The 14,432-nt window shown below is 40.5% G+C and overlaps 1 protein-coding gene across 1 annotated transcript in view; it reads left to right on the top strand.

Moving 5' to 3' along the window:
* The first annotated feature begins 14,226 nt into the window (after positions 1-14,226).
* Positions 14,227-14,432, top strand: part of LOC135198080 (activin receptor type-1-like) — a 128,554-nt gene continuing 128,348 nt past the window's right edge. Inside the window, exon 1 of the mRNA XM_064225504.1 lies at positions 14,227-14,383. Within this exon, the coding sequence (XP_064081574.1) occupies positions 14,311-14,383 (73 nt within the window). The 5' untranslated portion in view covers positions 14,227-14,310. The remainder of the gene's footprint in view (positions 14,384-14,432) is intronic.

Raw genomic sequence — 14,432 nt, 5'->3', positions numbered from 1 at the left:
GATCGTTTTCTATCAATCCTTCAGGTTGGTGTTCGTACCACTTATTACTGCAAGGTAGCTGGTGTTTCTTGCACAGGCTCCAGTGGAGGGCTTTTGCTACTGAATCATGCCTCTTTTTGTACTGGTTCTGTGCAAGTGCCGGACATTCGCTTGCTACGTGGTTTATGGTTTCATTTTTCGTATTGCACTTCCTACATATGGGAGAGATGTTAATTATTTCCATCTATCGTTCTTTGGACATATCTAGTTCTTAGGGCCTGATCTTGTGCCGCTGTTATCATTCCTTCAGTTTCCTTCTTTAGCTCTCCCCTCAGTAGCCATTGTCACGTGTCATCGCTGGCTAGTTCATTAGTCTGTCTCGTGTATTGTCCGTGCATTGGTTTGTTGTGCCACTCCTCTGTTCTGCTTGTCTTTCTCCTGTCTCTGTATATTTCTGGGTCTTCGTCTACTTTTATCAGTCCTTCTTTCCATGAACTCTTTAGCCACTCGTCTTCACTCGTCTTCATATATTGCCCCAGTGCTCTGTTCTCAATGTTGACGCAGTCCTCTATGCTTAGCAGTCCCCTCCCTTCTTCCTTTCGTGTTATGTATAGTCTGTCCATATTTGCTCTTGGGTGCAGTGCTTTGTGTATTGTCATATGTTTCCTCGTTTTCTGGTCTATGCTGCGAAGTTCTGCCTTCGTCCATTCCACTATTCCTGCACTGTATCTGATTACTGGCACTGCCCATGTGTTTATGGCTTTTATCATATTTCCGGCGTTGAGTTTTGACTTGCGTATCGCCTTGAGTCTCTGCATATATTCTTCCTGATCGTGTCCTTCATCTCTTGATGTTTTATATCCCCTCCTTCCATTATTCCCAGGTATTTGTATCCCGTCTCATCTATGTGTTTGATGTTGTTCCCATCTGGTAGCTTTATCCCTTCAGTCCTTGTTACTTTGCCCCTTTGTATGTTGACTAAGGCTCATTTTTCTATTCCAAACTCTATCCTGATGTCCCCAGATACAATCCTTACAGTCTGGATTAGGGTATCTATTTCCTTGATGCTCTTACCATACAGCTTGATGTCGTCCATGAATATCAGGTGGTTAATTCTGTTGCCTCTTTTCTTGAGTTGGTACCCAGCATCCATCTTCTGCAGTACCTTTGTCATGGGAATCATGGTTACTACGAAGCGTAGTGGGTACAGTGAGTCGCCCTGGAAGATCCCTCTCCTGATATTAACCTCTGCTAGTCTTATTCCAGAGCTTGTAAGTATTGTATTCCAGTTGCGCATTTTATTTTTGAGGAAGCTGATGGTGTTATCCTTTGCCCCATATATTTTCAGGCATTCTATTATCCATGTGTTATTATTATTATTATTATTATTATTATTATTATTATTATTATTATTATTATTATTATTATTATTATTATTATTATTATTATTATTATTATTATTATGAGTAGAGCCGACACCCGTGTTTCAGTTTATCTTTAAGTGGATTCAAATGAACCACATACAGCTATACAACCTAGTTTTGTAATTGACTTTAGAAACTTATAAACAGCTAACCCTACAGATTATTTATGATAGTCAAATGTATTTGTTTAAGATGACTAATTAAATCAGTTTGAGTGTAACGTTATTTTTACTAGCAAGTTTTAGGTCTTTGATCTTTGTGTCACTCTTCTTTTATACTCAGGGAAAGTAATTGAAAATCACATAATTATGATCTCAATGAGATTTTGATTCAAATGATGTCTCGCGTAGTATAACTTGTTCAGAAGACCTACGATCTTTCTTCAATTGCATTTCATGAATCTTTTTTAATTTATGGACTCCAGCCAGTGAAGATGTCATCGTCCATCAAGTTTTAGACTTCAATTCGACTTCCTCTCGCTGTTGCCCCTCATCTCACAAGCTCTCGCCTATGCAGGCAACTCTTAAGGCTTTAACGACTGTCTGTATCGTCTGCAAAAACACTATGTATGGGCTTGACTGAATGCAAAAGTGGGTGGAGCTTTGTCTGAACGCTCTCAGCGGGAATCTGTCACGACCAGGTTGAGGCTACTGGCTTGCGACTGAAGTCTGTGACTCATACACAGATCATTCAATGTATGGGTTTGTCTGCCGATATATCTATAGCGCGCGTCTCTTCTAGAGATGATGCCATGTCTTCTCGAGACAAAATCTTTGTTGAGACTGAAATCGGTGCGGAGATCGTTCATACTGTTGAATAGTGCGTGTGTGGGTCGATAACGACAATCGTTCAGTGTATGGGGGTCATTTAGACATAAATGCGATATTTCCAAGCATTGCATATATCGTTGAAATGCAAAGACGAATGACACATATTACCGTTCCTGTGTCAAAAGTACAGGATAACTGGATTTCCTTACGTTCCCAAATAGTAAAAGCCATCCACCTACAGATATTATTTCCAATTAGTTAAAAAGAACTTTAGTCACTACACATTCATATTATAACTGCCTTCATGTAAATATATAGGTTACAGAATCATTGGCTAGGTGTGAAAGTATATATTATGAAACAAGGGTTTGTTATATCTTCATGACTATTTGATATCTTTTTTGGTTACTTTGTTTAGTTTTATGTGTACAACCCTCCACCAGGATGATATTCTCTCTAGCGGGCCCTTGTACGTTTTCTAAATAAGTTGCTTCTAATATCTTTATTGTATTTTAGTGTTTTCTCGTCAGTATCGTACAGGAGTCTTAAGTTCTTTTTAAAATTTGTGTTCTTCTTGTATGATTTTCATTTCAGGCGGTATTTTGTTGCATAGTCTTGGTGTGCAGTGTACATAGGCTCTCTCACCTGACTTGCAGTTATGCCCGTCGCACTAGTAATATTCAGTTTTCCCCGTCGCGGTAGTTGTCTGCAGTTTTCTCCGTCGCGAAAATATAGTCTGTAGTTTAGCCCGTCGCTGTAGTAGTCAGCAGTTTTGTCCGTCGCGGTAGTAGTCTTCTGTTTTAACCGTAAATGCGCGGTAGTAGTCTTAAGTTTAAAGCCTGGGAAAACAATCTCAACCCTATGAACAAACGATTGAAAGCACAAGAAATGGCGTGGTATGTAGAAGTTACAAAAACGTTAGTGAAAGTGGAAGAAGGGGACAGTGTGTTGCCCACACACAAAGAGAAGAAGAAGATAGGCTTGTAAAAAGAGTGTATGATTCAATTTCAGAGGTGTTGGGAGGAAGGGGGGAGGAAGACACAGGAAGTGACGAACAGATGAGATCGAAGAAACATTGGAAGATCCTTAATATCCAGGAAGCACCAGAGTGGGTATAGGATAAAGGAGAGTGGTGCAGTGTTTTTACGGGAGGTAACCTGCAGAAATGAGCCATTTATGTAGATGTATAAGCTGCAAATATGGTGGAAATTTTCTGCATAAGGAATTTATCCATGATTCGGCACTTAGTCTCTCTCTCTCTCTCTCTCTCTCTCTCTCTCTCTCTCTCTCTGGAGTCACTCTTGGAAAGGGAACTGGCTTCCTTTGCTGCCTCGGGCCATGGTCCGACGTTGTCTTGCATTGTCATTTTGAGTCTGAAGAATTATTAATCTAGTTTTGAAAAAAAGCTGTGGAATCCGGTTTTGACGTCTTCCATGGAAATTCCAGTCCCTAGATTAAATAGTTTCAAACAAGCAGAAGAGAGGTTGACCATGGACGATTTGGAGGAGAGAGAGAGAGAGAGAGAGAGAGAGAGAGAGAGAGAGCGCCTGGGAGGCTCAGAAAATTCAGCTCACTCGTATATGTTTTACATTAAATTTCGTAATATCTAACGATTTCTTGATATTAAAGAAGTAAAGGATGGTATGGATATGGTGGTGGATAAAAAGGAAATACATAGCGTCTCACACTTGCACGCACACAAATACACACACTATATATATATATATATATATATATATATATATATATAATATATCTATATATATAGATATATACATATATATATATATAAGATCCAGTTCACTCCATGTTCTATATAAAATTTCCTAATATCTGACGATTTCTTGTTATTAAAGAAGTAGAGAATGGTATGAATATGAGTGGTGACTAATAAACAAACACATGTATTTCATACTCGCAGAAACATATGTATGTCTACACACACACACACACACACGCACACACACACACACACACACACACACACATATATATATATATCTATATATTATATGTATATATATATATATATATGTGTGTGTGTGTGTGTGTGTGTGTGTGTGTGTGTGTGTGTGTGTATCCCCATACATATGTTTCTGCGAGTATGAAATACATGTGTTTGTTTATTAGTCACCACTCATATTCATACCATTCTCTACTTCTTTAATAACAAGAAATCGTCAGATATTAGGAAATTTTATATAGAACATGGAGTGAACTGGATCTACTGGGCTTCCCAGGTTTCTCTCTCTCTCTCTCTCTCTCTCTCTCTCTCTCTCTCTCTCTCTCTCTCTCTCTCTCTTCTCTCTCTCTTCCAAGTCGTCCACGGCCAGTCTTTCCTTTTCGGCATGCTTCAAATTAAATAGAAGCTAGGAAAATAGAGTAATGATGATAACATGGATGGCTGATGACGAGCAGTTGATACGTATAAATTAGTTGGAATATATATAAAGAATGATGGTAGCTTGACAGAAGAGGTAAGCCAAAGAATAGGTGGAGCTAAGGTGGGTATGTATGAAGGAGCTCTTGATCTAACTCCATTATAGAAATGAAGTATGGATGGTAAAGCTCTTGAGGTGAACTATTGGTGTGGTGTTGCTATGTTAAAAAAGGACTGATAGGGATAGAAATGTGGAGATATGTGGAAGTGGGAAAAGTATCAATATAGCCGAAGGATGGCCTAGCGTGCCCATTCTTTTAGACGGCCCTGAATAGACGTGGTTGAATAGATGTTGCAACGAGAGGTATTGGAAAGGATTGGCTTGAATACGTAGGAAACACGAGAGTGAGTGCAAAATTAAGAGTGAATGGTTCATTGTGTGTACACTCTAATGTTGTGGAAGTTTTATAGCACAGGCATTCATCCGTTATTCAATGATAGCCTCCTTTAAAATGAGGCAGCGACCCCTGTGCTGTGCTTCTTCTAGAGGATGAGCAATCCTCATCCATGAAAGAAGTTTGATATGAGTGTCTTGCATATTTTATGAATGGAAGCCTATGTGTCTTGAAACATTTTTCCCCTTTATATTGACAACTTGATGTCGTTTGTAAGGATTTAACTAACCTTAATCTAAGTTTTTAATCCTGTCTATTATAGTCTATTAAGAGCAGACGTTAGGGAGAAGGTCAAAGTGGTACTACCTACGTCTTCCCGTGATTGCCTCTTTGAGCCAGGCTTGACTTCATGCAAATCAAATTGTAGTTGTGTGAGTGGCTAGTTTGGTGTAAAGGTAGGTAGAAAATTAGCTTGGCTTCAAAGCTGCTTATTTCTGCTATGGCATGATGAGAGAAACCAGACAAATGGCAGACATGGGTGTAGCTATTGTTATGGAACAAGAGGATGGGTTGTGAGTGGGGTAGGGAAAGATAAGTAGTATAAAGCGAAGTTGCAGAGAATGGTGAAAAATGTGAGTGTTTCTAAGATTAGAAAACTAAAGAAAATGCCAACAAGTATAAAAATATGAGAATGACTACAAACAAGGCATAGGAGCAATGAATGTTTGTATGGATGATGAAAATCATGGAGGTGATTGATTTTCATAGGCATTTAGATGTAGGCGAAATGTAAAGTATGATGGCTGGGTGGGAGAGATGGGTCACAAAATACGGGGAGTGCTATAGTGGAAAAGAAGATATGTAAGTGTGTATGATTCGTAGTTAAGACTGGTTTACACCTACGTACTTTTGTGGTGCGGGCTGTTACGGCGTGGGACCACAAGAAACTGCACTATAAACGCACCAAAAGTGCTCCACCTCGCTGGTGGGGCCAAGCAAAGACCGTTAAAGCCGCACGACGCCGCCCGGATTTTAAACAATTTCAAATTTCTGCTTGGCATCTGGCAGGTTGATGAAGTCACACGAAGCTGAAAGCAGTGTGGTGCGGGTCCACAACAAAAGAGGTAAGAACCCCCACGGTGCCATGCCACGCCACACGTGGTGCAATGTGATGCGGTGTCGTACCACCCACAAGGGAGTGTTACGGCGTGATGTCATTGCGCTGTGCGGTGCCCATGTGATGCCCTTACGGCGCCGTCATACATGATTAATACATGGCGCACACATGTTGCAGGGTGTGTGGCGTGCATGCAGTGTGTTACGGCGTCTCCCTAGGTCAATTGGAGGGAAGGTTTGCTGTGCATTCTGGGGAGGATAAAAGGGGCCTGACTGACCACTGGGGCATCATTCTCGCTGTGACAGCCTGCTGACCAGCCACTCTGTGACCCAGCCTCTCCCGCCCAGCAACGCTCACCCAGCCACTCGTGCCCAGCAGCACTCACCCAGCCACTCTCGCCCAGCGGCACTCACCAGCGACGTTCACCCAGGAATGCTCACCCACGGACGCTCACCCAGGGACATCTACCCAGCAACGTTTACTACCCAGGGACGTTTACCCAGCGACGTTCACCCACACACGCTCACCCAGGGACGTCTATCCAACGATGTTTACTACCCAGGGACATTTACCCAGCGACGTTTACCCAGCCACGTGACACGATGCCTCTACAGAAGACCACCCCCAGGCCTACACAGCAGTCCCAGGACAGCCAGGACACCCAGCCTTCACAATGGTTGGAGACGTCTGAACATGAGGAAGAGCTGAACGTTGAGCCGACCATATCCATTGTCGAATCCCAGGGCATCACAGGCACGAGTGGTATCATTGTGCAGCCGAAGAAACGATACCGCCCCAGCAAGAAGGACATTCAAGACTACCTGTTCACGCCAGAGGACAAGGAAGTCATCTTGGAATTCATCAAGGCACACCCTACCTTGTACGACAAGTGGGACATGCAATGGTTGAATCCGAGGAGGAAGGAGGAACTCTGCATGAACTGGCAGTGAATTTCATCAATTGCAGCTTCCAGCAAGTTCGGAAGTTCTTTGAGGCTTGCTGTATGGACTTCAGCAAGATCGAGAAGAGGGAATACAAGAGTGGGTTGGCTGCACACAACAGGACACCACGGGAGGAGATGATGACCATGTGGCATTCTTGGGAGGACACATCGCCCACGAACCCACAGTAGCCAGCGATCAGTTCTCACCTGTACCGTCGCACAGAACTGACGCAGACGATTCCTCTACCGATATGTCGGGCCCATCAGCTGCTTCGATCCAGCGGAGGAGGCGGCTGAAGCAGAAGAGACCGACGAACTTGCCAGAGGACCGACGGCTATACGGCGACATGTCAGTTGACTCTACAGAAGGTCTGCAGACTCAACTGACCCAGATTATGACGAGCATAAACACACTTATGCCACAAGCGCAGGACAGCACGCATCGTGACATCCGCACCCTCAACCGCAGCCTCAGCCGCAGCAGGAGGTATTTCATAAGGTGTACTCGACACAGGCGCCAAGGGTAAGCACACCGTCATTCTTCCCCAGTGGACGTTCGACACCACTGAACTTCTCTCCTCGACCTTCCACTTCTGCGCTGTTGCCGTTGGTCAACAGTCTCTTTGCAGACTTGCGGCCCCCTACACCTGGCACCAGTATTTCAACACCTAAACCTTCTGCCACAGAGGATCCACCCACTTACAACTTGACCATCTCCCCGGGTGATAAGAAGGACATTAACCTCGAATCATTGGAGTGATTTTGTAATTTATGTAAATAAATATGTTTTTTTTTAATAATAAATTGTATTTTAGTGATTTTCGTAATATTCAATTATTTTTGTAACTTTTATAAGTATTATACCCTATCGGCTCCTTCAAGGCGATTTAGGCGGTGTCCCCCACGTTGCTAAATGTACTTCTCTCGAGTTTTTAAAGGCCTACCCTTCCCATTTACCCCTTTTAATCCATGCGTCTGTCAAGGAGGTTGAACCTCCTTGGCGTTTGTTAATGTCCCCTGGGAGCAGTATACTTCTGGGTGTTCCCTGTTGCCTCGACACTCCTTCGAAAATATTTCCATTCTTCCAGGTCTCCCTTTTTCATATAGGCCTAATTAAATCTCTTTTTGGACCTTTCTTGTGATTATCACAAGCTACTGGAGTTCCGCACTTTTAATTTACTGCATATAAATATATATACACATATATTTAATTTATTATCTATTCATAATATGGTCCTCCGTTTCTTTCCAGTAAGTAGTCATAACATTTTCCATGTTGTTTGTAATGCGACAGACTCCTTAATGAGTCAGTGACAGTGAGTGTTTTGACGAGCTTCCCTTGTGGAGGCGCGGGCTGTTTGACATCTTTATGCCCTGAGGTCAGCTTAACACCTGAGAGAAGAACTGGCAGCGCTGGAAATTTTTTTTGCCACGTTTAAGAATAAACTTGTTGTTTTATTGTTGTAAAATGCTAGAAAATTGCGAGGGCTTTTAATAATTGCCAAAATTAATCAACAACCAATTATATTTGTGTTGTATAACTTATGCCGTCTTCATATACCATAAAACATTGAGTTGGAATATTTGATGTGGCAGCGCCGGCAACGGAGGAGACCACGCCTAAATCGCCATGAAGGAGCCGATAGGGTATAGTTTTTCTTTTTGTAATAAATATGTTGAAAGAGTGACTTGCATTTACATTTTCCTTATTGATGCTTAATTTATATGTCATGACAGTATATATGATATGATTGGGTGAAATGAGATTTAATAAGAAAAGCATGGCCATGAAGAATAATAACATGAAGAAGTATAACAGGAAATACAAAATGAAATATAGGTGAAATATGAAGTGAATAGAACTCGGAAAATAACTTGAACTACAAAATGCAATTGAATAATGAAAGAGCATGACCATAAAGAATAATAACAGAAAGAAATATAACAGGAAATCTTAACATGAAAAATGATATAGGAAATATGAAATAAATACAACTCGGAAAATAACTTAAACTATAAAATGAAATGTAACATGAAATAAATATGGCCATCAAATGATATAATAACATACAAGGTAAGAACAATAATATCATATTGAGAACATGATCAAATGAACATGAGCACATACAAATATGATAATGAAAAAGTAATTAACATTGACTGGACATAGTTATTAACAGGGGAACAATGAAAAATCAGTAAGATACTAAAGACATATTGGCCTCAGTTGATAATATATGATATTTGCAGTTGAACATGATATGGTAAAAACCAAGTCCCAATTTCAGTTTCTTACATTCTATGCTTTTTATGTTCATTTTCTTATATTCTATGCTTTTCATTTTTATTTTCTGATATGCGATGCTTTTCATGTTTATTTTCATACTTTCTTTGCTTTTTATGTTCATTGTCTTATATTCTATGCTTTTCATGTTTGTTTAGTAAAAGTATTTTTGTTATGTCCATCATTTGCTTCTCATTTGTCTCATTATTATGAATCATGTTATTATAAGTTTCAGTTTATTATTTTCCAACATCATTTTTTATAGGTACCAATCATCATTCCAATATTATTTATTATATTAATATTGTTATTAGGACAATACAAAAGTATGGGAGTATAAAACAATGAGAAATACATCATGATCTTTATTTACAATTATGTACATTTGTTTAGTTATGTTTTATTAAAGAGTTCTTTGGGTCCTCTACTCGTCAGTAGCTGGTCGTCCTCGAGGAAACACCATTCGCTCTTGCCATTCCACTGCTCCTGCATCCGATGAGTAGTACCGGGCCAGGTAATCTCTGATGGCCTTTGCTTGATGTGTGTAGTTTGGTCCCCTTCTTGCCATGAGTCGTTCCATGAGGTTCAGCGACTCCTCCCTCCAAGTATCTGCTACGACGTTATGGTGTTGGTCCTCATAGTCGACGTCGGTGCCAGCAAGTGGGTAGCATTGCAGTTGTCTTCTTGCACACCTGTACATCCTGTTGCATCGTCGTCCCGAAGACTCGTCATCTCATCTGCAGCAGGCCGAATGCGTTTTCCACCACACGACGAGCGTGAGATAATCTGTAGCTGTATATTCGTTCGCTGGGATCTTGTGATTGGTGGGAGTAGGGCTTCATCAACCACGGATTGAGAGCGTAGGCATCGTCGGCGACTATGTGAAAGGGGATGGGTTCGTCGTCGTTGGGCAGATTTCTGTCTTGTGGGAGTCCTGCTCGGTTGTTTGTGATGGCCCTGGCCAGGTTGCACTTCTGCCAGGTTCCTCCATCCCCAGCACCTCCTTCTGCACCGGCGTCGACGAACAGAAACCTTTACTTTGCATCAGAGAGGGCCATGAGGACGATGCTGTGAAACTTCTTGTAACTGAAATACAGTGCTCCTCCACCTTTGAGTTTCTTGATCGCGACATGCTTCCCATCCAGGGCTCCCACACAATTCAAGTAGTTCCACTTGGAGGCAAATTGTTTTGCTACATCATTCCATTCTTCTGGTATCTAGGGGCACTTCATCACTTCTGGTTTGTATGTGTCGATAATGGCTTGGCAGACTAATGGGATAAATCGGCATATGGAACTCTTGGAGACTCTGAAGCTGCATTGCAGACTTGTATAGTCGTTCCCACTTGCCAGGTGGCAGAGAGTGACCGCCAACTTGAGTCCCACCTCTTGTACAAGCCGCATCTTCGTGTCCTTCTTCTTCAACAGAGGCGACAGCCTTTCGACCATCTCCTCGAACAATTCAGGGTAGATGCATAGAAAGTTCTTGTGTCCTTTGCGGTCGTCCTTGTTCAGTTCTTGTAGTAGCTGGTCGAAGTCCCCATGTAGTTGCCAATGTGTCAGCCACTCCCGAGTCCAAATTCGCCCTGCCCTGCCGTCCTTTCTGCGTGGTGCAGGTGGCTGTGGCACTGTAGTACGTCTTCTCAACCCGTCGATGACCTGGACTGCACAGAGACACAGGACAGCTACCAAAAATCTCTGGGTCTCCTGGATGTGCTTGGCAGGCCTCTATATATACCCAAAGTTCATATCTGGCACAGTGCATGTGCCACAATCATGCACTGTTGCACGTCGTGTCTCGTGAGGATGTGCGTGCACTCTACAACAACACCGCAACCCACTGCTACATGAAGTAACAAAGCCGCGTGCCCTGGCATAGTAACAACGACCATAACACTGCCCCAACTCCGTAACACTCCGGTAGACAACGCAGGAACACGCCGTGACATGCCCGTAACCCATGCCACGGGTCTGCGCCACGCCGCCCAATAACAGTCATTTTTTCTCTCACCGCATCAATTTAGTGGCGGTTTCTTGCGGTCCCACGCTGTAACAGCCCACAGCACAAAAGTGCATAGGTGTAAACCTACCTTTAGGCCAACACGCCTTCATAAAAGTGAACTGTGGCTATGCAAGATGTTGAGATATATTCGAACTATATATATATATATATATATATATATATATATATATATATATATATATATATATATATATATATATATATATATATATATATATATATATATATATATATATATACATATATATATATATATATATATATATTATATATAATATATATATATAATATATAGATATATATATATATATATATATATATATATATATATATATATATATATATATATATATATATATATATATATATATATATATATATATATATATATGTATATATATATATAGTATATATATATATATATATATATATATATATATATGTATATACATATATATATATATATATATATATATATATATATGTAGATATATATATATATATATATATATATATATATATATATATATATATATATATATCTACATATATATATATATACAACGTGGGACGGCAAGAAACCGCCACAAAATTGACGCGCTGGGGAGAAAAATGACAGTTATTGGGCGGCGTGGAGCGGACCTGTGCAGTGGTTACGGGCATGCCACGGCGTGTTCCTGCGGTGTCCAGCGGAGTGTTACAGAGTTGGCGCGGTGTTATGGTCGTTGTTGCTATGCCAGGGCATGCGCTCTTGCGGCTTTGTTACTCCGTGTAGAGGTGTGTTGTGGGTGAGTTGTGGTGTTGTTGCAGAGTGCACGCACATCCACACGAGACACGATGTGTAACGGTGCATGATTGTTGCACATGTACCGTGCCAGATATGAACTTTGGGTATGTATAGAGGCCTGCCAAGCATATCCTTCACACACAAATATTATATATATACATATATATTATATATATTATATATATATATATATATATATATTATATATATATATATATTATATATATATATATTTAGTGCCTGTAAAAAGATGAATCCGAATATTTTAAGAGGGACGGGTCACATGGTTAGAAAACTGAGGATGGCAGCTGATCAGGTTGGTTACAAATATGAGTTATTCGGAAATATTCGGAGGAAAAAAGGGAGAGAGACGAGGGTGTCGATGCACTGCTGGTGAGCTTTCCCTGTAGGCTTAAAAAGTGGACGATATTGTGAAGGTTTTCGGCGTAGTGTGTTCATCTTTGATTCGGTATTTGAATGATTAATGTGAAGAAGACTTTCTTGTCCAATTTCTATTAGGACAAGCAACTAATTGCATGCACTGGGGAGAAAAGACAAGTATATTTGGGATTGACTTGATGCACATTCGAGCGGAAAGAGTGGCGCCGGTGACGTAATAAGTGGTTATTGAGATCATGTAAACATGAGCCAAATAGAGATGAGAGACACCTACGGGATTTTCCGCCAAGTTTATAGCCAACTCATAATCCCAATAACTTATATTTTTGGGTTCTTGTTTAGGGCTTCATTGTGAACTGTCCTTTTTATAAAGCATTAAAAAAACTGATCTTTTAATGTTTTCGTATAAACAAATTCTGGAATTAAACTAAAGGCTCAGACCAAGTCTACACCTACTATACGTTAAATTCTCAAGAATTATCTTATTATCTAGCTTGCATGCCTACTAACTCTCTAAAATGGGAAATTAAAAGAATTTGTAAAAATTCAGAATTAGAATTTTCCGGTTACACGCATGCTTATTGGTATATTAAGTTTTAAGTTACCCACAATTCTATTTGACCCTTGCTATGCAGACCCGTAGACCATGACAAGAGGTAAGTATGTGCATCATACATGTAGACAGATACACGTACTACACAAGAAAGAGCCTGCGCCTGCCAATTAAGAATACTGCATTCCAGTCATGGTGCTATCTTATGCAAAGAGGGGGCCGGGGTTGGCTTTGTAACAGAAAAAGGAGAAAGTAATGTTTGTCTGACTGAGTATACGTAGTATCCTAAAAGCAAGAGGATTTGATCCAAGGCTGTGGCAACATCTCAGAACAGAGACCTGGCCAATGTATAGCCAAGTAACTGAGAGTCTATTATTACATGATCACCACAAATTACTGCCTTGTGACATTTTAGTCGTTCAAAAGATGATTTGGGTGAGCAGAAAAGGATTCCAAATATGTCTTTGCAGAAATTACAGTGGTCTTACTATAAGACTATCCAGAATTATCTTGCTGCAGAAAGAGCAGGTTCCACCAGAAAGGAATTAGGTAACCCATGGCAAGGGTTCAATTAAAATACTTATATAGATCTTACCCAGAATTGATCCCGTAGGTTTCATCCAGTCATATACGTATTTGGAAAATTGGAAGACGGACAATAACAAACGTTCGATCCCGTTGAAAGAGTCAAGGTGTGAACACATCATGCGTAGTAATACTCATTAGAAACAGTTAGTCCTTCAAGGCTTGTGTGTTTATTAGTTAAAAGTGTAAAAACAGAAATATACGACACTGATGCTCTTACTACCTTTAATGCAAAGAGATGATGAAGATCACCTATTGTCACACTGTCACTGTGAAGTGGCGCAATAGTACGTATTAATTACATCAATGGTCATGATATTAAAATCTAAGAAATTGTCTATATTTTTTGTCTCTCAACTTCGGTTTCAAGATGACTTCATTAGATTTTTAAAAATGGAGGTAAAAATTACAATACATGAATGTAAAATAGAAAAAAAAATATATAATTGCAATCTGATGAACACATAAGGTAGATCTGAGTCATGATTAAAATCCAAGGACTCTGTAGACCTTGTCCAAAACAATTGTGGTTGCAATGAATCACTTGCTAATATAGCCAGTATGATCGGCTTTTTATAGCGAATTTTGGGCGCTCTGGGACATTTTTGCGAGTGTTGTGGTCCTTGGTGTCAGCAGCACGGAACGGATTCAACGGAACATGGCAGTGCAACGATGGCTGCCTGGTTCTCCCTAACCCTGTACGTGCTGTTGACATCCAAGCTCATATGTGGCCGTCTTCCGGAAGGTATGAAATTAAACTTGCTCTCCTTAACAGAGGAAGGCGTGTTCGTGTA

This window comes from Macrobrachium nipponense, chromosome 21 (assembly GCF_015104395.2).
Source record: "Macrobrachium nipponense isolate FS-2020 chromosome 21, ASM1510439v2, whole genome shotgun sequence".
Classification (NCBI taxonomy): Eukaryota; Metazoa; Arthropoda; class Malacostraca; order Decapoda; family Palaemonidae; genus Macrobrachium; species Macrobrachium nipponense.
This window is presented reverse-complemented; position numbering and strand designations above follow the sequence as displayed.